Here is a 25,216-nt window from a genome sequence, read left to right as displayed (position 1 = left end):
ATTTGTCATTGATTAAAATTATAAATATATATTTTAAATCAAAAGTACAGTTTTTAAATTTAATGTTGCTGAAACAACAAAATAATAAAATAATCTATCTGATTGAGGAATCACTCATCTTTGGAAAAGAGAGTTTATTACAGAGAAATGTCTCTTTCCAAAATAAAAGCTATACTATACGCTTCTTCTGGGCTATATTCTCAGCAGCATATTAAACATATCAGGTCCCCATAAGGAGAATCATGTGCTAACGGCTGTCTAAATGACTCGGGTAAAGTTTGTAGCATGCGTGCTTGTTTTTGTCTGCTTCCACTTGTCTTTGCACGAGGATGATGTCGGAGTAAATGTGCAGTCATATTCGTTGTTCCCACTAGTGCTGTCAGCATTAATCTGAAATGACGTTAACGCCACAACACGGCAAATCTCCGTTAACGAGCTACCGCAGATCGCCCCGTGCGTGGGGCTGGACGGCCAACACGTTAACGAGCTAACTGCGCTAACGCACTAGTTCCCACTCATGTAATTGAGCATTGCTGGCACATCCAACATACTGTTTTACTTTAGTCCATGACGCGCTTACCTTCAGGGTCATACGTCACATGAAGACCAAAATAGTTCCAAAGGCCAGATCTGAATGAGGGTGGGGGAGGTTCAATTTGCCATGTTGCAACGAGCTTAGCTTCTGTATTGCTAGCTTGCGCTGCGCTCAGTGAATCTGCGCTCGACAGTGCAGCCTAGGCGAAGTAGTCGAACGCAGATCCACTGAGCTCTCAACACAGACAGCATCGTCAGAAGAAAAGTTGATCAAATAAATAAAAAATGTTGTATTGTTTGATACATATGCGTACCGAACCGAAAGCACTGTATCGAACGGTTCAATATAGATACGAGTATCGTTGCAGCCCTATTAAATATGAAATTAATTTTTTTGTGTTTTTAATAATACAAAATCATAAAATGACAAAAATCCTTTCACACAAAGAGGAAGTCAATCTTCAGTGTGTGAGGATGACCTCCTGCCTTCATCTGGAGCCCGTTTCACACGGACGCCTGAACATGCTGAAGTCACTAAGAATGACCTGGAACCCTTTAAAGTTTTACATTTGCTCAGTTTCCTTCTGTTTTCTTCTCTTCGCTGTGTCTGGTTACTTCCTGCTTTACTTGAGTTGTCACTTCCTGTCACCATGCGCTCACAGTCTGCGTTCAGCTTTGGTATGCTTGAGGTTTTTCAGCTGTTTAAAGCCGACAAACAATAAAAAGTATAAACGTGAACAAAGATGATTTTAGCTAAACGGCAGTAAGACGAAGACCATTTAAAAACCATTATTCACAAATGCGATTGTTAAAAACGTCCTGTTAGTACGGCGTGCTGGCCTCAGAGCGAACCAGGCTGACCCACGCACACTCGGACCTCCATGATGATATCCAGAACACCGCCTTCCAGCCTGCACACGCTGCTACATCAGAACTTTTTAGTTCTGATGTAGCAGCGCTGTTTTTTAGCAGGCCGTGTGGAGCCAGCAGGTGAAAGAATCCGAACAGCGTCAAATTTAAATCTTTATTCACGTCTTTGGGTCGAGGCTCGTTTCAGTGCATAATACACGCGCCAGCACAAGAGGACACGCTCTGAAGTCGGACGCTCATTAGAGGAAGCTACGTCATCAACGGGAACACTGGGACAACGTCAGGAGTAAAAACCATGCAGGTGATGATTAAACAAATGCATAAAGTTTGGATGAAGAGTGAAGCTGGTAAAGAACTTTGGATCTCCGGAGTCGGCCGAGCTCGGTGCTCCTCACAGGATGAAGGGAATGATGGCTTTCCTGGAGCGAGGGTAGTCCTTGAACCTCTGCTGGTAGTCTCTGCAGAAAGCACAGTTTCATTTCAGAGGAGAGAACTTCTCATGTTTGGGTTTAACAGCCAGAAACACAAAGTGAAGCCTTTAAATGGAAACTGTGCAGCATTTTTATCAGCGTTGTGTAAAACATGCTGACGCTGTGCTCTACAGCACACGCCTCAGTACCTTTACGAAGCCCCCCGTGCAGGACTGACCTGGCACTCGAGTATTTCTGGACCCCAAAGACTTTTTAACGAGAGCCAAAGAAACTCAGGCACTTAGCCGGACACTCGGCAAGGTCAGAAATGTGTTTCCTGTTGGAGGACCAGCTGTCTTAATGATCACACTCCCCCAGTCGCATCAGCAGCAGCAAAGCCTCGTCAGAGGCTCGTTACCTGTGGTGCATGCAGGCTCGGGGCCCGATGGAGCAGATGGTGAAGAAGGCGAAGGCGAAGGCTGGCAAAGACCAGACAGCCACAGCGTATCCACACCACTCCACGATCTCCCCGAAGTAGTTCGCCCCAGACACAAACTCGAACATGCCCCCTGAAACACAGAGACGGCAGCGGCTTAACGAGAGGCAGCAGCCCCGGCGGCTAACGGCGAGGAGGTCTGCTCACGAGGAGGACGCGACGTACCATGAGGGACTCTGTAGACAACCTCTCCAGGTTTCCTCAGCCCACGCAGGATGGAGTCACTGTGGATGTTGACGATCATACCGAGCGCAAACACAGCAACACCTTCAGACACAGACAGAGTTCATCAGGTGCGCCTGTACAGCTTCACAAGACAGGTAAAATCACCTGGTCTAAAGCTCCACCCACACATCACTTTGTAGCTGACAGCTTGGCACTTTGGGTTTGGTTTCCTGGGTAACCAGGTAGCCTTTCGCTGAGGTTTACCTGCATAAACGTACGTGTTCATACGAGCTGCTGTCTTCTTCGAGGCCTGGTGTTCGTCACCTGATTCCTTCTTTCTTACGTTGAATCGTGTTGATAAGATTATTATCAGTGTCAGAGTTCTGCTCCCACGTGTCAGATTAGCCGAACTAAACTTAAAGACGTGATTATGAGCTTTGATCAGGAACGTCTGCCAACGGTCCAGGACCCTGAATCCAGACTGCAGACTGTTCTGTGTGTGGTGTCCATGAAGCCGCAGAGCATCATGGACACCACACACAGAACCCGAACACAGAACCCGAACACAGAACCTGAACACAGAACACAGGACCAGAACCACAACCAGAACACAGAACCAAAACACAGAACACAGGACCAGAACACAGAACCAGACCACAGAACCAGAACACAGAACACAGAACCCGAACACAGAACCCGAACACAGAACCCGAACACAGAACCTGAACACAGAACACAGGACCAGAACCACAACCAGAACACAGAACCAAAACACAGAACACAGGACCAGAACCACAACCAGAACACAGAACCAAAACACAGAACACAGGACCAGAACACAGAACCAGACCACAGAACCAGACCACAGAACCAGAACACAGAACACAGAACCAGAACACAGAACCTGAACACAGAACCCGAACACAGAACCTGAACACAGAACCCGAACACAGAACCCGAACACAGAACACAGAACACAGAACACAGAACCTGAACACAGGACCAGAACACAGGACCAGAACACAGAACCCGAACACAGAACCTGAACACAGAACCAAAACACAGAACACAGAACCTGAACACAGGACCAGAACACAGGACCAGAACACAGAACCAGAACACAGAACACAGAACACAGAACCTGAACACAGAACCCGAACCCAGAACACAGAACACAGAACCCGAACACAGAACCTGAACACAGAACCAGAACCAGAACACAGAACACAGAACCTGAACACAGAACCAGAACCTGAACACAGAACACAGAACCTGAACACAGAACCCGAACACAGAACACAGAACCTGAACACAGAACCAGAACACAGAACCTGAACACAGAACCCGAACACAGAACACAGAACCTGAACACAGAACCAGAACACAGAACCTGAACACAGAACCCGAACACAGAACACAGAACCTGAACACAGAACCAGAACCTGAACACAGAACACAGAACCTGAACACAGAACCCGAACACAGAACACAGAACCTGAACACAGAACCAGAACACAGAACCTGAACACAGAACACAGAACCCGAACACAGAACCAGAACACAGGACCAGAACACAGAACCCGAACACAGAACACAGAACCCAGCAGCCAGATGCTGAAGCTGAGTTGGCTTTCCTGTCGTAGTTTTATCCCAGTGTGGAAAACAAGACTTTTAACGGTAAAAGTCAGCAGATGTTTGAATCAGCAATCATATACGTGGTGACCCTGACATGACCTCTCTGCGTGGATGCGTGGTGGTGGAGGACTTCACTGCATCTTCCTCCTACGACTGCTGCCTTCTTGATGTAATGATAACGGGTGATGGCGATTGGTCAGTGTGGTCTGGATTAAAGACCAAAGTCACTACGGGACGTTCAGCTACGACTCCCATCATGCCCTTCACTGACCCACACCGATCAAAGCCTCACTGTTAAACCAAGGACTGTGGGTAATGTAGTTTTTACAGCCTCGAAACGAAATCTTCAGGACAATGGTGGCGAGGCCTCATGGTGACTGGTGGGTGTAGCTGTGACTCACCTGCAGTGAGGCGGGCGCGGGTCAGCCAGGTGTCCTCAAAGCGAGCGCAGTGTAGCAGGAAGTGGCCCTGCAGGAAACCGTTGAGCGAGCAGAAGATTACGGCGTAGACTATGATGATCAGCGGGATGGGTCGTGCTCTGGTCAGGAAGGCGTAGATGATGCTCCTGAGGGACAAACTCATGTTACCTTCTCTTTGAACTTCACCACCCTTCAAAGTAAAAGTCTCCAATGATCTGCAACGACCCCCCTTCCAGTTTGACATGGAGCTCCCACACACAACAACCTTAAGTGTCAGTGGGTTAGAAAACCCTCCTTCAGCATCTGTTTGTGTCCCAGATAGAGGAAACTCCGCCCACGGACAGGTGTTTACCTCAGGACTGTCTCCCTGATTTTTTAAATAAACTCTAAAACATGTAACAGATGCATTTTGTTCAAACATCCACCCAGAATTCCCGGTTTCTCCATTCGTCATGCCATGATGACATAATTCAACAGCATTTTGTCAGAATCACTGACGTGCACGCCTTTGTGTCTGTGCCCCAGGTGAGTTATTAGTTATCAGCGAATGATTATCACTGTCAGAGTTACTGTTGTGATGTAACTACAGCAATGATCTTTTCCAGACGCGAGGTTAGCCGTGTCAGCAGGTCTCCTGCCTTCAACCTCCTGATTCAGTTCAATTCGATTTGATTACTGCCCATCCATAACAACAGTGGCCTTGAGGCGCTCTATATCGTAAGGTAAAGAATAACACAGAACCAGGCTCAGGGAGGGGCGGGGCCATCTGCTGTGATTGGTTGGGGAGAGAGAAGGAAGACAGGATAAAGACATGCTGTGGAAGAGAGACAGAGATTAATAACAGATATGATTCAATGCAGAGAGGTCTGTTAACACATAGTGAGTGAAGAAGAAACATCCAGGTCTGAGGTCTAGCAGGACAAGCACAGAGATGAGTCCACTGTCAGAGGCCATAAGAAGATCATTTGTAACCTTCAATAAAGCTGTTTCTGTGCTGTGATGAACTCTGAAACCTGACTGAAACTCTTCAAATAAACCATTCCTCTGCAGATGATCTGTTAGCTGTTTGACAACTACTCTTTCAAGGATGTTTGATATAAAGGAAGGTTGGAGATTGGCCTATAATTAGCTAAGACTGCTGGGTCTAGAGATGCTTTTTGAGTAAAGGTTTAACTAGTAGATAATGAGTCCAGTAATACAGACTGTGGTGGTTATAACAGGCTCCATTTACATGCCTCCACTTCCAACAACTGTGGACTGTGAAATCAAACCACAGCAGTGACTCCTGAACTGATCACCAAACTATGGGATGGATTTAACTATCACAGGTGGACTTCCAGCTGGAAGAAGTGCGATGGCAGCAGAAAAACCAACTTACACTTAAATAAATCAGCCCACTTTAACTCTAGTTCGTTTAGTGCAGTAGTGCAACAGTAAACTTAATATCTTGGGCTTTGAAAATGCCTAAAGTGAAGACAAGGAAGACGCAAGCTGAGCTGTTTAACGAGGAAGATGACACTAGCCAACCTCAATTAGCATCGAAGCACTGGAGGATGAAGAGATGCTAACCCGACCCGAGCCTGACACAGAGAGCACGGACATCGTAAACTTGGACCTGATAATGAAAGAACTGACAGAATTTAGGAGGGACATCACCCAACAACTCAAGGCCTCTTTTGAGTCGCGGTTGCTGAGGAATGCGTTGGAGGCTCCACCGGCGGTGGGAAGGGCACATTGTGCAGTGGAGGGAAACCACCCTTGGATGCATCAATCAATCAATCAATCAATCTTTATTTATAAAGCACTTTTCATACAAAAAAAAATGTAGCACAAAGTGCTTTACATGGTTAAAAGCAGCCCCCCCCCCCCCCACACACACACACACGCGCACACTTAAAAAGTAAAATTGGACTGGGTACGCATGAGCCAAGTGAGGAAACACTATCATGGGGAGCCGTCTGCACCGGAAGCCGGTCACAGACCGCAGCCTCCAGGCTGGGCACACAGCAGGAGGGAGGCAAAGAAGCCCCCCAGCCAGGCTGAGAGGACCCCCAGAGCCCCAGCAGCCACGGTCGATCACAGCCCCGGTGCAGAGAGCGCCCTCCGAGGAAACACTGGAGATATGACACAATAGGATATATACGGGGTAAAAAGATAAAATAAATAAGAACGGGATACAATATAAATATAAATATAAATATAAATATAAATATAAATATAAATATAAATATAAATATAAATATAAATATAAATATAAATAGAGTAAGAAGATTAAAAAATGAATAAGAATAAAATCAATAAATATTAGGTAAAACCTAGATTAACAATAGAATAACAGGATAGAATAAATAAGCGTAAAATAAATAAACGTTAAGTAAAAGCCAAACTAAAAAGGTGGTCTTGAGCCTGTTCTTAAAAACATGTACGTTCTCTGCGGCCCTGAGCTCCTTCGGCAGGCTGTTCCACAGACGAGGACCATACCACTGAAACGCAGTCTTACTGCTCTGTTGATGTCTAATATATGACCACTGCATAGTTGGAAACTTAAGCACATACAATGAACAATGAACTATGAACTATGGCAGGACTTACGCAGACCCCAGCAGGACTTTACACACTTTTCTAACCCGCATGAAACCTTTTCTAGGATAGACTACTTCCTAATTTTCAGTAAAGACCTTCATACAATATCTGACTGCAAAATAGGAACTACGGATCAGTCTGAACAGTCTGTTTCAATCTGAACTTGGAGTCAGATTACAGAGACGTTGTGGAGGCACAGAGCCAGCTGAAAGAGCAAATAAAAATCGATATCAACGAATACAACAAAGCGTTAACAGTGAGCTTGATCCTCCAATTCTTTGGACTCCTTGTAAGGTCTCAACAAACTGAATTTAATCAACTAAAAGAGATTTTTAATTGTTGGACAATAACTCCAAAGGAAAAGGGAACCACAAATTAAAAGAACAAATAACGAGGAAAAAGAAGAAATAGATGTGATCTATACAAAGGACATAAAAAAGTGTTTTTAATTCAATTCAATACATAAAATTAGGAATTCTCAAACCAATCGGATCCATGATAAATTACAGGACAGTCAAAGATGTGCATCCTCAAACTCCACGTGATCAGGCAAAAGTGGGATTTAACTACGTCTGGAAGTGGCTCACTGAGCATTCGTGAACATTTTACGTTTTGTATGCAAAGTTTTAAACCCAGTATTTTAAAGTGTATGCTTCTCTGAGCTCGTCTGTTCATTATTCTAAAAAGTATAACCTTTTGAAATAAGATTGTTCTTTGTGTTAAACACTATAAAAACAAAACAAACTGAGTGGAGAGCACGGCTAGATGTACCGATCCCTCCAATGATGAATCACTTGGGAGAACACGTTTATAATAACTATTGAGACAATCCTGAACTTGATCCCACTGAAAGTCAAACATTTCCCAACATGCTGGCACAGACTGCAGGGTGTGCCTGTCAGCAGCTGGTATAAGTGAGTGCACATGATATATTCGCTGTCACTGGTAACAAAGAGTTTGTGTGGCTGAATGCAGCCCTGCAATGAGAGCGAGCTCCGCCTGACTGCTCCAACAATAATGGAAATCTTTCTGTAATCACCTCAGAGATTTCTTCTGTTTGTCCGGTTTAGGGTGACATTGCAGCCAGGAGGCTCTCTTTAAAGGCTCCAGGAGAGAACAACCAGGAAAATGTGCAGCATGTGTTTAACTGAGGTTAGAGTTCCCTGTTTTAATGGAAACTCGTTATTTATGCTAGTGACAGTTTTGATCATAGTTTATAACATGGCTCAGTCGCCCATCCATCCACTCATTTTCTTCCACTTATGGAAGCCCCCATGGCCGGGTTATGGGGACAGCGGCCTAAGTAAGGATGCCCAAACCCCCCTCTCCAGTTTATCCAGGGGAACTCTGAGGCGTTCCAAGGCCACCCCGGGGCCTCCTTCGGATACGCTGAAACACCCAGGAGGCCTCCTAGTCAGATGCCCAAACCACCTCAACTGACACCTTTAGATGTGGAGTAGTAGTGGCTCTACTCTGAGCTCCTCAGCCTCTCTCTGAGGGAAAGGCCATCCACCTTGTGGAGAAAGCTCATTTCTGCAGCTTGTGCCGCTTGTGATCAAGCTCATGATGAAGGTGAAGGTCTGGAAAGGGGCCGGGGGTGTGCTCCAGCTATAGGGAGATCACACTCTTCAGCCTCCCTGTGAAAGTCTTTGCCAGGGTGCTGGGAAGGAGAGTCCATTCGTTAGTCGTACCTCGGATACAGGTGGAACAATGTAGTGGTTGTCACCTTCGAGGAAGAGTAGTCCAGCTCTTTACCTTCTCGAGGTACTCCAGGGTGCATGGGACTTTGCCCCACCAGTCTACATGTGTTTTGAGGACTTGAAGAAGGCATTCAATCGTGTCCCTTGGAGTGTCTTGTGGGAGGTTCTTCAGGAGGTTCTTTAAAGCTCTCAGTTCACCAGTCGGTCTACGCCCTACCCTCACCTATGGTCACGAGCTGTGGGTAGTGACCGAAAGAAGAAGATCGCGGATCAGGCAAAATGAGCTTCCTCCGAAGGGTGGCTGGCATCTCCCTTAGAGACAAGGTGAGAACTTTAGCCATCCGGGAGGGGCTCAGAGTAGAGCTGCTGCTCCTCCCATCAAAAGGAGCCAGTTGAGGTGGTTTGAGCGTGTCCAACTGGGAGGAGGCCCCAGGGCAGACCCAGGACATGCTGGAGAGATCTCTTGGCTGAAAGAAAGATGCTTTAATCACAGGAGTCACACATGTGTCCACTGTACCATCTGGGAACTCTTCTTGTTTCGTAACAACACAATCCTCCTTCTTTTGTGCTGTTTTGTAGCAGTGTGTACACCTGAGACTCACCTGTCTGTCTGTCCTGCACTCTCTCTCTCGTTTTTCTTTCTCTCTGATTGTGGAATAAAAGTATGAACATGTGTTTATAAGTTACACTTGTGTTTGAATCCTGCAGCTTATCACACATTTGATTTCCATGTGTGACGACTGCAAGTGTCCAGAGTGAGGACAGACTGAGGGACCCACTGCTGCACATCATCTGTGAGGCTTTGCACCCCTGATGATCCACCAGGACTCAGCAGTGTGTGAGGAAGAGGAGGAGGAAGAGCCAGCAGCAGCTGACAGATGGAGAGAATAGACAGACTGTTCCCTGTTTGTGAAGGACTGCTAGGAAAGTTTAACATAACTGTCTGTCCTGAATCAGTCTTATTAGGTAATGTTCAAATAATTTTATCATTCCAGTGTTTTCAGTGTGGGAGAAAGTACTCAGGGCCTTCAAGTTACACACTATGAAAGGCAGCAACAAGTTTAATGTTCAGAAACATAAAGTATGTATCAGCAGCTGAATGGAGCTAAAAATAAATGTTTGTTTCAGTTCTATGAAGCTTTGAGTATTTTGGATTAGTAGCACTGCTGTGTTTGTTGCATCATATTGCTGTAATTGTTTATATGCTTTATATATTCTGAGGTAAGTTGATCTATAGTGTTACATCATATTCTATAAGGATGTTATGTGTTTGTAGACTTTCTGCCCAGTTTGACCCATTTAGCAGAAGTCAGCCTGTTTAAGGCTCTGATATCTATTCTGTATGACTTAAAGCAGTTATGACATGGTCTGATTTTCTCACCCAATAAAGGAATATTTCATATATCAGTCGACTCTTCATTCTATCAGAAACAGTTATCACAGCTCATATAATTTCTTTTTACACATGTATGTAAGCAATGAGCCAAATTTAGTAATGCCAACATACTGAAGGAACAACATTTCTCTCTTATATATGATACACCTATATATGCACTGTCACAGATACTTGTCTTTGAGTGAAGATTTAAGGTGAATTGAATCTGTACTGAAGCTCAGTATTTGACACAGAGTTCATGTTCACTGCTGTAATAGCTAATAATGATTAATATAATAACTATAATATTGGCCATATTATATTTACATTACCACAGTGAGAGGATTTTAGTCTCATGAACAACATTAGCTAATTGTTATTTACTAACTAATCTTAAATGACTGTTCAGTACAGAAATGAAGCCCAAAAATCATGTTTTACTGTCCTGTGGTCTCAGCCTCAGATACTCAACTAATCACACAAAGCTCTTGTAGAAACAAACAAACAAATCAACAAAATATGTTCTCCTTCATTTCTGTCAAACAAAGTTGTATGACACGTTTCCAGTTAGTTAGTATCATGGTTGCTAGGCAACCTGGGAAGCGTGACGGAGACTAGACCGTCCCATACAGACAAACTTGCCGTTTATTTTGCAAATCGAGCTCAACACTGCCCCTATCGTCCTGGAGCACTTCCGTTGTGTTTTGGAGTTTGCAAGTGTTTTGGAGTTTGCGCGTGCTTTGTCTCTAGGGGCCACCGTAAAAACGAACAGTTTGTCCCGGACTTTGAAATGTTTATTGAATTTTTTTTTTTTTTCAATAAACATTTCAAAGTCCGGGACAAACTGTTCCTTTTCACCTCAATACCAAACGCACAATATTTTCTCTGAATACGAGACCATTCCGTTTTTTACGGGACGGTTGGAAACTCTAATAACTAACCTTATAAATAAAATGAGATAAAAGCTTCAGCTACAATGAAAAACACACAAAGCTGCAGTTATTCTGTCTTTGCTGCACAGCTGCCTCTTCTTCTCTCTCCCTCTTCTGTTTCTACTTCAATCATGAAACTGATCAATGATCAGCTGATTTTGCCAGTATTTTCCACATCTTCTAGATACTGCACCAGTACTGTGTGTAAAACGCCATCAAAAAGTCAGTTTTATTCTTTCTCAGCTGTCTTTCTGTCTCCTCTCACTTTTTAAAGGTTTGTTAGAAAACATATTTTGCGCTGCCGTGCTGTTTATTGATGTGGCAAATGAATGGTTTATGAAAATATATCTGAATCTGTCATCAGTAATGATCATGTCTCACCTCTAGTCTGTCTTAATTTCAGGTTTTCACCATGTGTTGTGTTCAGGAGGTTAACAACCAACAGTCTGCTTCCAGGTACTGTTAGAATACCAGCATAGGGAGGATGCTGCAGGTTTAAGTTTATTAGATTGATATATCACAAGACAGTGTGCATCACTGTGTTTGTTTTCATTCAAAGGATTCATGGTTTGTCCTGTAATACCTGGTGGGCTGGACTCGAGTCAAAACGCCCGATGTTTTGTCCCAGTCCAGCCCTGGAGGTGACCAAAAGGTTAAACAAAGGAACACTCTGTTCATTGATGCTCTGACTTGGCTCTACTCACGATACCCAGTGAGTCATTAGTTCAGGGGCCACATGGAGAAGTCTATTCTCAAGTGGGCCGGACTGGTAAAATCATAGTATATATACCTTAAAAACAACAACTTCAGATTGTTTTCTTTGTTTTAATACGATCAACATAAAAATAAAGCTAGAGCCTGTGGACAGTATGTTCAAAATAGTACAGGCACAACATAGCTGTTAATCATAAAACATCTTAAGTTATTTGAAAACTCTGAGGACAAAGAACAAGCACACAGTGCCTCAGTGATTCACAGATCACAGAACTACATCAGGGTGTCACTTCGCAGGCAGCAATGTAGATAAAAATAATGAAATCCTGTTCCCCAAACAAGTACAAGAACCACAGAATAGGTTAAATATATAAATCAAATATAATCAAATAGAAACAGTCTCACATCAACATAAAAGTATATAAACATAAAGCTGGAGCCTGAGGACAGTGTGTCCAAAAGCACAACATAGCTATTAATTACAAAACACCTCAAGTTATTTGAAAACTCTGAGGACAAAGAACAAGCACACAGTGCCTCAGTGATTCACAGACGTACATCAGGGTGTCTCATGCAGCACTTTCAGTGGGGTTGCATAGTTTATTTGACTCCTGATACCTGGCATCTTTTAGCTTTCACCAGCTCATCAATATCAGGCTTCACATCCTGAGCGGCAGCTAACTTCAGGATGTGATTCGAGTGCCTGTGCGTGAGCCTTGAGCGCAGTTTTGTTTTATTTATGCTCATTACAGAGAAAACTTGCTCACAAAGATACGTGGTTCCGAACATGCACAACAGTTTTGCAGCGAGGGCTGTCAAGTTCGGGTAACCTGGCAAGAGATTCTGATAGAATGTGTTCAAGCCAGCTGCGGCAGATTTACCCTTCAAATCTGAGTCCCACTGCAAGTCTATTATTTCAAGCTGGATCCTGACGGGCAGATCAAAGGGATTCACGGTGAACGGCGAGCAAAAAACTCTGAAGTCTTTCTCCAGTTCACCAAAAATCTGAAATCGTTGCTCAAACTCCAGTAACAGTCCCGTTATTTTATCTTTGAACCGCTTCAAGCTCGTCAATAGCTTCAATGCCAACATGTTAAATGTAATGGATACAATTGCTCCCGTTAAGGTGAAGGTTATCTCTGGAAGGAAGAAGTCTCCCTGGAGAAACTCCACACTGGTGAAAATGAAAAAAGAGAGTGTAGGAAAGCTGAGCGCAGATGGAGAAAAACAAACCTCCAGGTTCATTATGACATCTATAAAGAGAAACTTCACAATTATAATTTACAACTGAGGAGTGCAAGGAGGTCCTACTTCTCTGACATCATCACCAAAACCAATCATAATGCTCGGGTCTTATTTTCTACAGTTGACAGGCTAACAAACCCTCCTGTGTCAGTGGCAGCTGAACTTCGACCATGGCCTGCAATGACTTTGCCAAATTCTTCACAGAAAAAATCCAAAAGATTAGACAAGCAATTGGTACATCAACAGCAGATCCAGAATATGTACTGTGTCCACCGACAAACTGTTTAAACATCAAATAGTTTCGCCCGATTAACAGCAAAGACCTGGAGGACATCTTAGGTCAACTGAACTCCTCCTCTTGCTGTTTAGATGTCCTGCCAACAAGTTTTTTCAAAAAGGTCTCAAAGACTTTAGAGTCAGACCTGTTACAGATCGTCAACTTTTCTTTAATGTCAGGTGTGTTTCCAGAACCACTAAAAACTGCTGTAATTAAACCTATACTGAAAAAGTACAATCTTGACAAGACACAAATGAACAACTACAGGCCGATCTCAAATCTCCCATTTTTAAGTAAGATCATTGAAAAAGCAGTTTCTCAACAGCTCAATTACTTCTTAAAACAGAATAACTGCTATGATGCCTTCCAGTCAGGTTTTAGACAGAACCACAGCACTGAAACTGCTCTGACCAAAGTGTTTAATGACATATGTCTGAATACAGACAGTGGAAAAATGTCAGTCTTAGTTTTACTGGATCTCAGTGCAGCATTTGATACAGTCGACCACAACATATTACTCAAACGACTGGAGAACTGGGCAGGTCTTTCAGGAACTGTACTAAACTGGTTCAAAACATACTTAGAAAACAGGAAATACTTTGTATCAATAGGTAACTTCACATCTGAGCAGACAAGTATCACATGTGGAGTTCCCCAAGGTTCCATCCTGGGACCCCTTCTGTTTAACATTTACATGCTCCCACTGGCACAGATTATAAAGAACAACAAAATAAACTACCATAGCTATGCAGATGACACACAAATATATATCACAATGTCACCAGGAGACCGAGGCCCTGTACAGGCTCTTGGTAAATGCATTGAGGAAATTAATGACTGGTTGTGCCACAATTTTCTCCAGCTAAACAAAAACAAACTGAAGTAATAGTCTTTGGTGCCAAAGAAAAACGATTACAGGTCACCAGAGAACTTCAATCTATACACCTAAAAACCACAAACCAGGCGAGAAATGTGGGTGTAGTGATGGATGCAGACCTAAACTTAGAAAAACACATTAAGACAATAACAAAATCAGCTTACTATCACCTCAAGAATATTTCAAGGATAAAAGATCTGATGTCTCAACAGGACCTGGAAAAACTAGTCCATGCATTCACCTTTAGTAGGCTTGATTACTGTAACAGCATCTTTACAGGTCTACCTAAAAATCAGTCAGACAACTACAGCTCATTCAGAGCTCTGCTGCTCGAGTCCTCACTGAGACCAAACAAGTGGACCACATCAGTCCAGCTCTGAGGTCTTTACACTGGCTGCCTGTCCGTCAGAGGATAGACTTTAAAGTTCTGATGTTGGTCTATAAAGCTCTGAATGGTTTAGGACCAAAATACATCAGTGACCTCCTGACCCAGGATGAACCTTCCAGATCCCTCAGGTCATCTGGATCCGGTCTTTTATCAGCTCCCAGAGTCAGAACCAGACACGGAGAAGCTGCATTCAGCTTTTATGCTCCTTATATCTGGAACAAACTCCCAGAAAGCCTCAGATCAGCTGAAACACTCAGTTTATTTAAATCCAGGTTGAAGACTCACCTGTTCTCAGCTGCATTTGAATAAAGCACCAAATCCACACTTGAGCTTAAATTTCAAAACTCACATTTTAACTACTGATTTTATCTGTTTTGATTTTATCTACTGTTTTGTTTGCTTGTTTGTTTGTTAATTAGTTAGTTAGTTTGTTTGTTTGCTTGTTTTAATCAATTTTAAATCATGCTTTTTATTTGTTTTTGTTTCTAATGTCTCTGTAAAGCACTTTGAATCACCTTGTTGTTGAATTGTGCTGTACAAATAAACTTGCCTTCATATCTGCCACACTTTGGAAGTGAGCTGCATCACCACCAGCGAGCTGCGTCTCCCACAATAACAGCTTCAGCTTGAAAGAACGTATGCTGTCATAATACTGCGTGACAACTTTGTTGCGTCCTTGCAGCTGTTTGTTCAGGTTATTCAGGTGCTCTGTAACATCCACCATAAATGCAAGGTCCTGCATCCATTCTAACACTGGTTTGCCCTTTTCTTCCATAAACTGTTCAATTTCTTCTCGTAAATCAAAGAAACGCCTCAGCACAGCACCTCGGCTCAACCATCTCACCTCAGTGTGGTATGGCAGGCCATAGATGTGGTCTTTCTCTCTGAGAAGACTGTCAAACTGACGGTGATTGAGGCCTCTGGATTGGATGAAATTAACAGTTTGGATGACCACCTTCATGACGTTATCCATTTTCAGTGACTTGCCTCCTGGTGCAAAATACAGTGAAAAGTCCAAAAGTCACGTCCTCCATTTGCAGATTGCACTTTATCTCTGAACTTTTTTACAACGCCTGCTTTCTTCCCGATCATTGAGGGCGCACCATCTGTAGCCAGGCTGACAGCGCGGGACCAGCCCACTCCAACCCTGTCCAGCGCGCCGACAGCTGCGGTCATTGTATCTGTCATCGGTACCAACTCCACAAACTCCTCGGTGACGGTCAACGTGTCATCAACTCCGCGGATGAAAATTGCCAGTTGTGCAACATCTGTAATGTCCGTGCCTTCATCAATTGCGACTGAAAACACAATAAATGACTATTTTTTGCTTCAACTGTCCAAATCCGCTGAAAGATCAGAAATCCTGTCGGCAACTATGTTTCTTGTCAGGCTGATATTTGCAAAGGCCTGGCGCTTTTCAGGGCACGCAATCTCCGATGCCTTCATCATACATGTTTTTATGAATTCACCTTCACTAAATGGTTTTGAAGCTAGTGCAATGTCGTTAGCAGTGAGGTAGCTAGCTTTCACTGCAGCATCACTGATGTCTCAGCTGGAAACACAGACTGCTGTTTCTTCAGACACGCCAACAGTTCATTCACCTTCTCTCTTCTCCGCTGTCCTTGAAAGTTGTCATATTTGTCGGCATGAAGACTCACATAGTGGCGACGGAGGTTATATACTTTCAGCACTGCAACAAGCTGGGAACACACCAAACATACAGCTTTCCCATTCACTTCTGTGAATAAACAGGAGGATGACCGTTTTTCTTGGAACACTCTGCATCCACGTTTCTCTGTTTTGACAGAGACATGTTGGGGCAATGAGGGTGCCAAAGCACACCAGGTTTAAATTTCGTGGGCAAAACAAAGTAGCTCACAATTGCTAATGCGCCATCCAATGGACACAATTGGAACAGCAGTTTCTTTATTGAAAAATTGCTGCTCGTTTACTTTACAAAATCATCTCACGGGCCAGATTAAACCCGTTTGCGGGCCTGATGCGGCCCGCGGGCCGTACGTTTGACACCCCTGGTTTAGACACTAGCGCCTCGACACTGTGAACAATCAGAAGTTTATATCGTGAGAGTTTCTCTGCTGCACGCGAGCATGAGACCGTACCTGTGGAAGTAGTGCAGCATGAAGGTGCCGATCAGCAGCCTCCTCCCGGTCCCGGTCTCCCCGGGGAGCAGCAAGAGCAGCAGCGGCACAAGGAGAGCCGGCACCTCCTGCAAGAACCAGCCGAGCCTGGCCGGGCAGCAGCGCGCCTGCGTGGGCGCGTAGCGGCCGTACTTTGCGCAGTTTTGCATCTGCTGCAGCAGGAAAGCACCCCCACCCACCACCAGACCCCAGCTCAGGTAAGACACGACGGCCTCGCGGCACTCCATCACGCCCGACAGCAGCCGAGAGGAGGAAATGGGGGAGGGGGAGAAGGAGGAGGGTGCTAAACGTGACCTACTGACGTCCCGAGTTCCTGCTCAGGTCTCAAAAGAGAAACCGAGAGGGCGGGACGTGGCGTCTGTGTGCGCCCGGTGACCTACCCTGATGTGACGGTGACTTCTGACCAAACGAACCATAACAAATATTCACAAAGGGTTAAAAAAAAAAGAAGAAGAAGAAGAAGAAGTACATTTGGGGTTTGTGATGTGCGCATGCGCAGCGTATGCAGAGAGACAACAAGTAGGATGGATTCCCAGAAGACCTGAAGTCGGGCGCAGCAGGAGGTCTCAGCCTGTTCTCACTCCGAGCGTAACATGCCGACGTTTTGTCACGTCCCGCGGCGTTCCTGAGGACCGCGAAAGGAGACCTTCGGCGTTCTTATGGTACGCAGCGGGTTATCCAGTAATCCAGTGCAATGACGCTCCCGCGGGAATAGACGTTCCAGCCCTAAACCTAACCTTATCCCTAGCCCTAACCATGACCTTTTTCCTGAGGTTATCCAGGACTGTAATGACGTTAAATAGCGTGTTTCTAAGTGATTTGAAGAAAAGAGCGAACATGTGTAGATTGAGTCCATACGGTTCTCATATTTCCTCATTTTTCCGAGGTCGTCATTCAGGAACGTGGTGGGTAGCCGAAAACGTAATATGTTGACGATTTGTCACCTAGCGTAAAATGTTACGCTGTGGGAGTGAGAACGTGTTGCTCAGGTATGCTCAGGTATGCGCAGGCGCGTTCCCCACCTCAGTGAGGCTCGCAGGTGGAAGCTGCAGCTTCAGGCAAAACGACACCCATCACACCGTGATGTCACAGCGTTTAAACCTGAGGAGCTTCACAAATCAGCATTAATCCTCAGACCTGCAGCAGCTGTGAGAGGACCAACACACAGCATCCACTGTGACTCACAGACCAACGTTTTCCATCATGTTCCTCTCATTTCATCATTTATTGATCCACTGCAAACATCTGCACAGATGTGAACCACTCCTCCGCTGGACCATTTAGGAGGCACGGCGAGGAATCTCGCAGCGATTAGAAATCAGTCCTGCGGCTCAGATTCATATCAGCTGGTTCAGACCCAACTGAAAGGTGTGTCATCGTCGTGTGTCCCACGGGGTGAAACCACGAGCTCTCTCCAGATCGTCAAACCATCTCGTTTCAAACAGTGAGCGTGTCGGGCCACAGTTCATCATCGCAGACCATCAGGTGCTCGTCACACACAGAGGAGGACAGAAACACCTGGACCAGCAGGTGCGACTGTCCGAAGTAATGCACTCACGCAGCACGGCTGTATGCACGCTTGCTTTTAGATGAGCCTGTGAGAGGCAGACTGATCACATGACACCGACACTGAACAAACGTTTGTGCTGCTTCTGTTTTAAAGATATTAATGAAAATGTAAAGGTCAAAAGGTCAACCAGCCCCCCCTACATTACCCAAATCAAACAAAATTGATGTTAAACATTTGTGCTACGTTTGTGCTGCTAACATTTTAAAGATATTAATAAAATAACATCTTGATGCTGAATCATCCAGCTAAGTAAATCCCAAAGTTGATTCTGTTCATCTGGACGTTTTCAGTGGGAGAAACGTTTCGTCATCATCAGGTGACGTCTTCAGTCTCAGCTGACTGCAGGTTTCAACCTTATAAACACATGAGAGTGAAGTTGGCCCCCCTACCTTCTTCAAATCAAACAAAATTGATATCAAACATTTGTCCTGCAAATTATTTTGTTTGTGCAGGTTATGTTTCCCTAATTTTATAAACAGTACATGTACAGTGAGAGAGAGATGTTACATCCCAGTCACAGAAGCGTTGGAGGTCGTTCATAAGAGATGACAGGATCACCCCAACCTCAGCAACAGGAACACGCTCAGCACTGATCAGTTGTGTTTGCTTTTGGAACTGTGTCTTATTTCCACCTATTTTGCATAAGGGTCAGTACAGGTGGAAACCTAGGTGTGCCACAGGCCCCTGCTCAAAGTCACCAAACCAGTTCGTAAGCAGGTACAGGTGTGGCCAGAAGGGTCCTCAGAGGCACTGCAAGACTGCTTTCCCACCACAGGCCGCCACACATGACAACACCACAGACTTTCAGGAATATACAGAAACTGTCATTGCCTACATCCCAAAATGCATCGATGATGTCACAGAGACCAGGACTATCACTGTCCGGGCCAATCAGAAACCATGGCTCACAGGTCAGGTTCAAATGCTCCTAAGGTTGAAAAATGCAGCCTTCAGAGCAGCTGCAGCAAAGCTTCAGCGACAGCAGAGATACAGGAATACAAACCATCACAGACTACAAGCCCACTCTGCAGACCGTGGTGACACAATCCCCAGACTGTGTGTGGGGATCTCTTGCCCAAATCAGTACACGCAAAGCTCCAGGTCCTGATAACATCCCTGGACGAGCACTGACGGACTATGCTGAACTCACAAATGTGTTCACAGACATCTTTAACACATCACTAGGGTCAGGCCGTCGTTCCCACATCGAAGCCTCCACCATCATTACTGTACTGAAGAAGTCATCTACCTCCTGCTTTAAGGACCACCGTCCTGTCAGACCCACCTCCATCATTATGAAGAGCTTTGAACGGTTAGTCATGCATCAAATCAAATTATCGCTTTCCCCCAACCTGGATCCCTTTGAGTTCACATACCGGTCAAAACGCTCAACTGATGATGGAATCAACTGCCCCTCACTCAGCCCTCACACATCTGGACACTAGAGACTCATATGTCAGAAGTTCATAGACTTCAGTTCAGCCTTCAACACCATCATTACCCAGCAACTCATTCACAAACTGGATCTGCTGGGATCAGCACCTCGCTGTGTAACGGCTGCTGGATTTCAGCAGACAGTACGGGTCGACAGCAACGCCTCCAGCCCAAGAACACTGAATACGGGGGCTCCCCAGGGATGTGTTTTGAGCCCCCTTCTCTTCACTCTGCTAACCCACGACGAGATCTACTACAGGGGTGAAGTTAACCATCTGGCAGAGTGGTGCAGCAACAACAACCTGTCCCTGAATGTGGAGAAGACCAACAGCGACTCTACTTCCTCTGCAAACTGAGAAGCACAAGAGATTCAACCCCCATTATGAGCACCTTCTGCAGAGGAACCATTGAGAGTATCCTCACCAGCTGCATCACTGTGTGGTTTGACTCCTGCACTGCTGCAGGGAAAAATGACAACGGGTAGTGAGAGCAGCCGAGAGCATTGTGGGGACCTCTCTTCCCTCCCCAGGAGATCTACTGCGCCTGCCTCATCTGGAAGGTCCTCTCCATTACAGGCGACTCCACTCATCCCTTCAACAGCGTCTTCAGTTCGCTGCCATCAGGAAGGATACTGAAGAGCCTCCGGGCCAGAACCCGCAGACTGAGAGACAGCTTCATCCATCGGCTGTCAGGATGCTGAGCATCTCTGCATCGAGGAGGGGCCTAAGGGTACATCTGTCACCATCCTACAATGCTGTGATTGCACCCACTTTCTGTGAATGAGACTCATGGCCATTTGAGAATCTGTGTCTTTGATTAGTAGTTGTTGATCAATGGTCATAAGAATTTGCATACTAACAATCATGGAACTAACCCCCCAGCACATTGTTCATTCAGTGGTGCTAGTTTCCTTCACTGTGCAAATGTCCTGTTTATAAGATAAAACCTGCAGTCAGCTGAGACTGAAGACGTCACCTGATGATGACGAAACATTTCTCCCACTGAAAATGTCCAGATGAACAGAATCAACTTTGGGATTTACTTAGCTGGATGATTCAGCATCAAGATGTTATTTTATTAATATCTTTAAAATGTTAGCAGCACAAACGTAGCACAAATGTTTGACATCAATTTTGTTTGATTTGGGTAATGTGGGGGGGGGGCTGGTTGACCTTTTGACCTTTACATTTTCACTAATATCTTTAAAACAGAAGCAGCACAAACGTTTGATACCACTTTTGTTGGATTTGAAGAAGGGGGGGGGGGCAACTTCACTCACATCACACCGTGTTAGGAGGTCAAAGGGCGCGGCGGAGGTGGGAGCGTGATGGCGGGGGCTGTTTGTCAGCATGCGGCACCGACACGCTTCGTGTAAGTCGGGGTCCCCAATCCCAGGCCACGAGGGCCGGTGTCCTGCAGGTTTAGATGAGTCCTTGATCCATCACAGCTGATTTAAATGGATAAACGACCTCATCAACATGTCCTGAAGTTCTCCAGACGCTGGTAATGAACTAATCATGTGATTCAGGCGTGTTGACCCAGGGTGAGATCTCAAACCTGCAGGACACCGGCCCTCGTGGACTGGGATTGGGGACCCCTGGTGTAAGTGAAGGAAGCTCGAGACAGCTCTGCTGCCATCTATGTAATGATGAAGAGACGATGATCAAACACAGCGAGAAACAAAATAAAGCTGCAGGGATGGCCCGGCCAATCAGCTGAGCTGAATCCACCTGACACAAAGAACAAAGGTCAGAGTTCATAGACGGGCCCACAGAACCGCCACACGTGAGCCGTTGAGCTAGTTTGTTCCTACAGGCGTCATCACCAGGCTTCGTATGACCGAGTCATTTCTCATTAATCTACAGGGGGGTTTTATATGGATACAGCGTAGTAACAGGGGAATGGTTGGTGATATTAAAGTCCTGTTTGTGGCACATTAGTATATGTGAGGGGGCAAACTCCTCAAGATGGGTGGTGACCATGGTGGCCATTTAGAAGTCGGCCATCTTGGATACAACTTTTGTTTTTTCAACAGGAAGAGGGTCATGTGACACGTCAAACTTATTGGTAATGTCACAAAAAAAACAATGGTGTGCTTGGTTTCAACGTAACTTTATTCTTTATTAACATTATTATTATTATTTTATTATTTAGCTCAGGATTCTGGGACTGTTGGAAAAGGTAAAACATTTTCCATTTTCATTTAAAGCTTTTTACTGTTTTGTTTTTGTTACTCGTCACTGTAGCTTGTTGTTAATGTTGTGCTAACAGTAACAGTTAGCTATGTTAGATACGTTAGCCGCTGACATTAACGTAATTTAGTATCCGGTATACAGAAACTGTTTTCCTAACAAAACCACTGTTGTAATTAAGTGAAGCTGCTCCCGGCTAATTTGAACCTTTGGCTTCTAAAATCGGCACAAGTGCAGATTCATATAGATGGTGTGGAAATTGAAAGAGTACTTGAACATAAGTTTCTTGGTGTGATTATAGATGATAAATTAAACTGGAAGTCTCATATAAATCATATACATAACAAAATTTCAAGAAGTGTTTCAATCTTGAGTAAAACACATTCTCTATTGTTCCCTGATTGCACCGTATGTGAATTACTGTGCAGAGGTTTGGGGCAATACTTAGAAATGTTCACTATCATCAATCTTTCTATTACAAAAAAGGGCCATAAGAATAATCCATAAAACTGGTCACAGAGATCATACAAATCCACTATTCTTAACATCAAAACTTCTAACATTCACAGATCTGGTTCATTTTCTCACTGCACACATTATATATAAAGCAATAAATAACCTGCTTCCTGACAATATTCTAAAAATGTTTTCTGAAAGGAACAGGGATACAATCTGAGGGGGAATTACATTTAAAACATCCTCGTATCCATACAACATTAAAAAGTTTCTGGATCTCTGTGTGTGGAGTGAAGCTGTGCAACAGACTAAGTAAAGATATGAAGCAAAGTCCGAGCACGGTGCAGTTTAAACAGCAGTTTAAGGAGATGGTTTTTACAGGGTACAGGGAGGAGGTGGAGATTTGATCGGGTGTTCTTGTCTAATATTTTCATGTGTGTGCGGGCGCACGGGTATGTTGGTGTGGGTATATATATATCTGTAGGTTGTGTATCCTTTGAGGTGTTAATGGGGTTATTGAATATGTGTATATGTGCGTATGTGTATATACGTATGTATGGATAGATAGAAACATATATGTATATATATAAAAAAAATGAATAATAAAAAAAATACACATGACATATAATGTCACTCCCTCTCCTGTTTCTACTTCAATCATGAAACTGATCAATGATCAGCTGATCGGCTTTTCTTGCTCCAGAAAAAGGAAACCAGCTGATGTCGAGCTAAACAACAGCAGCACGTTTAAGCTTGATCAGCTGTTGTTAGAATGTATTTAATACTAATTTCTAGTATCAGCTGATGTTTGCTGGAGCCACAGCTGTAAAGCTGCTGCTCATGTTGGTTTGGATATGTGGTGAGAGGGAAACATGAAGATGAAACCAGGAGATGTCCTTACTGAATCATCAGAGCTGAACAGCTGATGGAGAAACAGGTTTACCTTTTAGGTGACATGGATGAGTTGAAGTTATGAACTGTTTCTGAGAGACAAATAACCCCAGGATCCTTTTCTAAGTAGCTGACAGCTGGTAACTGTGCAGGGGCGGGTCTAGCAAAGTGTTGCCAGGGGGGCAGGTAGGGCATTAACAGGGAGAGGGGGGCACAAAGAAATACTTTCTTATTCTCATTTAAAATTTCTCGCTTTTAACAAATAATTATCTGAATCTTACAACAAACGATTTCATCTGATGTCAAATGTATAGAAATCCATTATTGTACATAGTAATTTTTTTAGGGTCCCATCATAATTTCTTCAGAAGTAACTAAGTACTGTACATGATGCCAGTATTTCCCACATCTTCTAGATCCTGCACCAGTACTGTGTGTAAAACGCCATCAAAAAGTCAGTTTTATTCTTTCTCAGCTGTCTTTCTGTCTCCTCTCACTTTTTAAAGGTTTGTTAGAAAACATATTTTGCGCTGCCGTGCTGTTTATTGATGTGGCAAATGAATGGTTTATGAAAATATATCTGAATCTGTCATCAGTAATGATCATGTCTCACCTCTAGTCTCTGTCTTAATTTCAGGTTTTCACCATGTGTTGTGTTCAGGAGGTTAACGACCAACAGTCTGCTTCCAGGTACTGTTAGAATATCAGCATAGGGAGGATGGTGCAGGTTTAAGTTTATTAGATTGATATACCAACAAGACAGTGTGCATCACTGTGTTTGTTTTCATTCAAAGGATTCATGGTTTGTCCTGTAATACCTGGTGGGCTGGACTCGAGTCAAAACGCCCGATGTTTTGTCCCAGTCCAGCCCTGGAGGTGACCAAAGGTTAAACAAAGGAACACTCTGTTCATTGATGCTCTGACTTGGCTCTACTAACGATACCCAGTGAGTCATTAGTCCGTCTGTAATGACTCGACGGTTTACTTTAGACACTAGCGCCTCGACACTGTGAACAATCAGAAGTTTATATCGTGAGTGTTTCTCTGCTGCACGCGAGCATGAGACCGTACCTGTGGAAGTAGTGCAGCATGAAGGTGCCGATCAGCAGCCTCCTCCCGGTCCCGGTCTCCCCGGGGAGCAGCAACAGCAGCAGCGGCACAAGGAGAGCCGGCACCTCCTGCAAGAACCAGCCGAGCCTGGCCGGGCAGCAGCGCGCCTGCGTGGGCGCGTAGCGGCCGTACTTCATTACGCGCATGTTTTGCATCTGCCGCAGCACGAAAGAGACCCCAACCACCACCAGACCCCAGCTCAGGTAAGACACGACGGCCTCGCGGCACTCCATCACACCCGACAGCAGCCGAGAGGAGGAAATGGGGGAGGAGGAGAAGGAGGAGGGTGCTAAACGTGACCTGACGTCCCGAGTTCCTGCTCAGGTCTAAAAAAAAAAGAGAAACCAAGAGGGCGGGACGTGGCGTCTGTGTGCGCCCGGTGACCTACCCTGATGTGACGGTGACTTCTGACCAAACGAACCATAACAAATATTCACAAAGGGTTTTAAAAAGAAGAAGAAGAAGAAGAAGAACATTTGGGGTTTGTGATGTGCGCATGCGCAGCGTATGCAGAGAGACAACTGCTGTGTCCCAATTCAGGGTCTGCACGCTTGAAGTACGCGCACTACGCGTACTACGGACGGTGCGTACTATAAGTACGAGAAGTGCGGAAGTGAGAGGTTTGTGAAATGGGACGGTCTAGCCTTCGTCACGCTGTTCAGGTTGCCTAGCAACCATGATACTAACCGCGAGAAACGTTTCATACAGCTTTGTGTGACAGAAATGAAGGAGAAAAATTTTTGTTGGTCATTCATTTTTGTCATGACATCACTTTGATTAGTTG

General features: G+C 44.6%; 1 protein-coding gene across 2 annotated transcripts; it reads right to left on the bottom strand.

Annotated features, from left to right (window-relative positions):
- Window positions 1–1,575: 1,575 nt before the first annotated feature.
- LOC146516034 (3-oxo-5-alpha-steroid 4-dehydrogenase 2-like) lies at window positions 1,576–24,778 on the bottom strand. Of its 2 annotated transcripts, none has more exons than XM_085163940.1 (5): window positions 24,394–24,778; window positions 4,512–4,675; window positions 2,476–2,577; window positions 2,233–2,383; window positions 1,576–1,862 (listed from the first exon to the last, which is right to left on the bottom strand). In XM_085163940.1, the coding sequence occupies exons 1-5, from the start codon at window positions 24,663–24,665 to the stop codon at window positions 1,796–1,798; spliced, it is 756 nt and encodes a 251-aa protein (XP_085020066.1). In that variant the 5' UTR covers window positions 24,666–24,778; the 3' UTR covers window positions 1,576–1,795. The 2 variants fall into 2 exon arrangements, with proteins under 2 accessions (XP_085020066.1, XP_085020067.1); XM_085163941.1 differs by lacking the exon at window positions 24,394–24,778 and adding an exon at window positions 16,741–17,135.
- Window positions 24,779–25,216: the final 438 nt, after the last annotated feature.

This window comes from Neolamprologus multifasciatus, chromosome 6 (assembly GCF_963576455.1).
Source record: "Neolamprologus multifasciatus chromosome 6, fNeoMul1.2, whole genome shotgun sequence".
Lineage (NCBI taxonomy): Eukaryota > Metazoa > Chordata > Actinopteri > Cichliformes > Cichlidae > Neolamprologus > Neolamprologus multifasciatus.
Note: the sequence above shows the minus strand (reverse complement) of the source record. Positions and strands in the feature narration are given on the sequence as shown.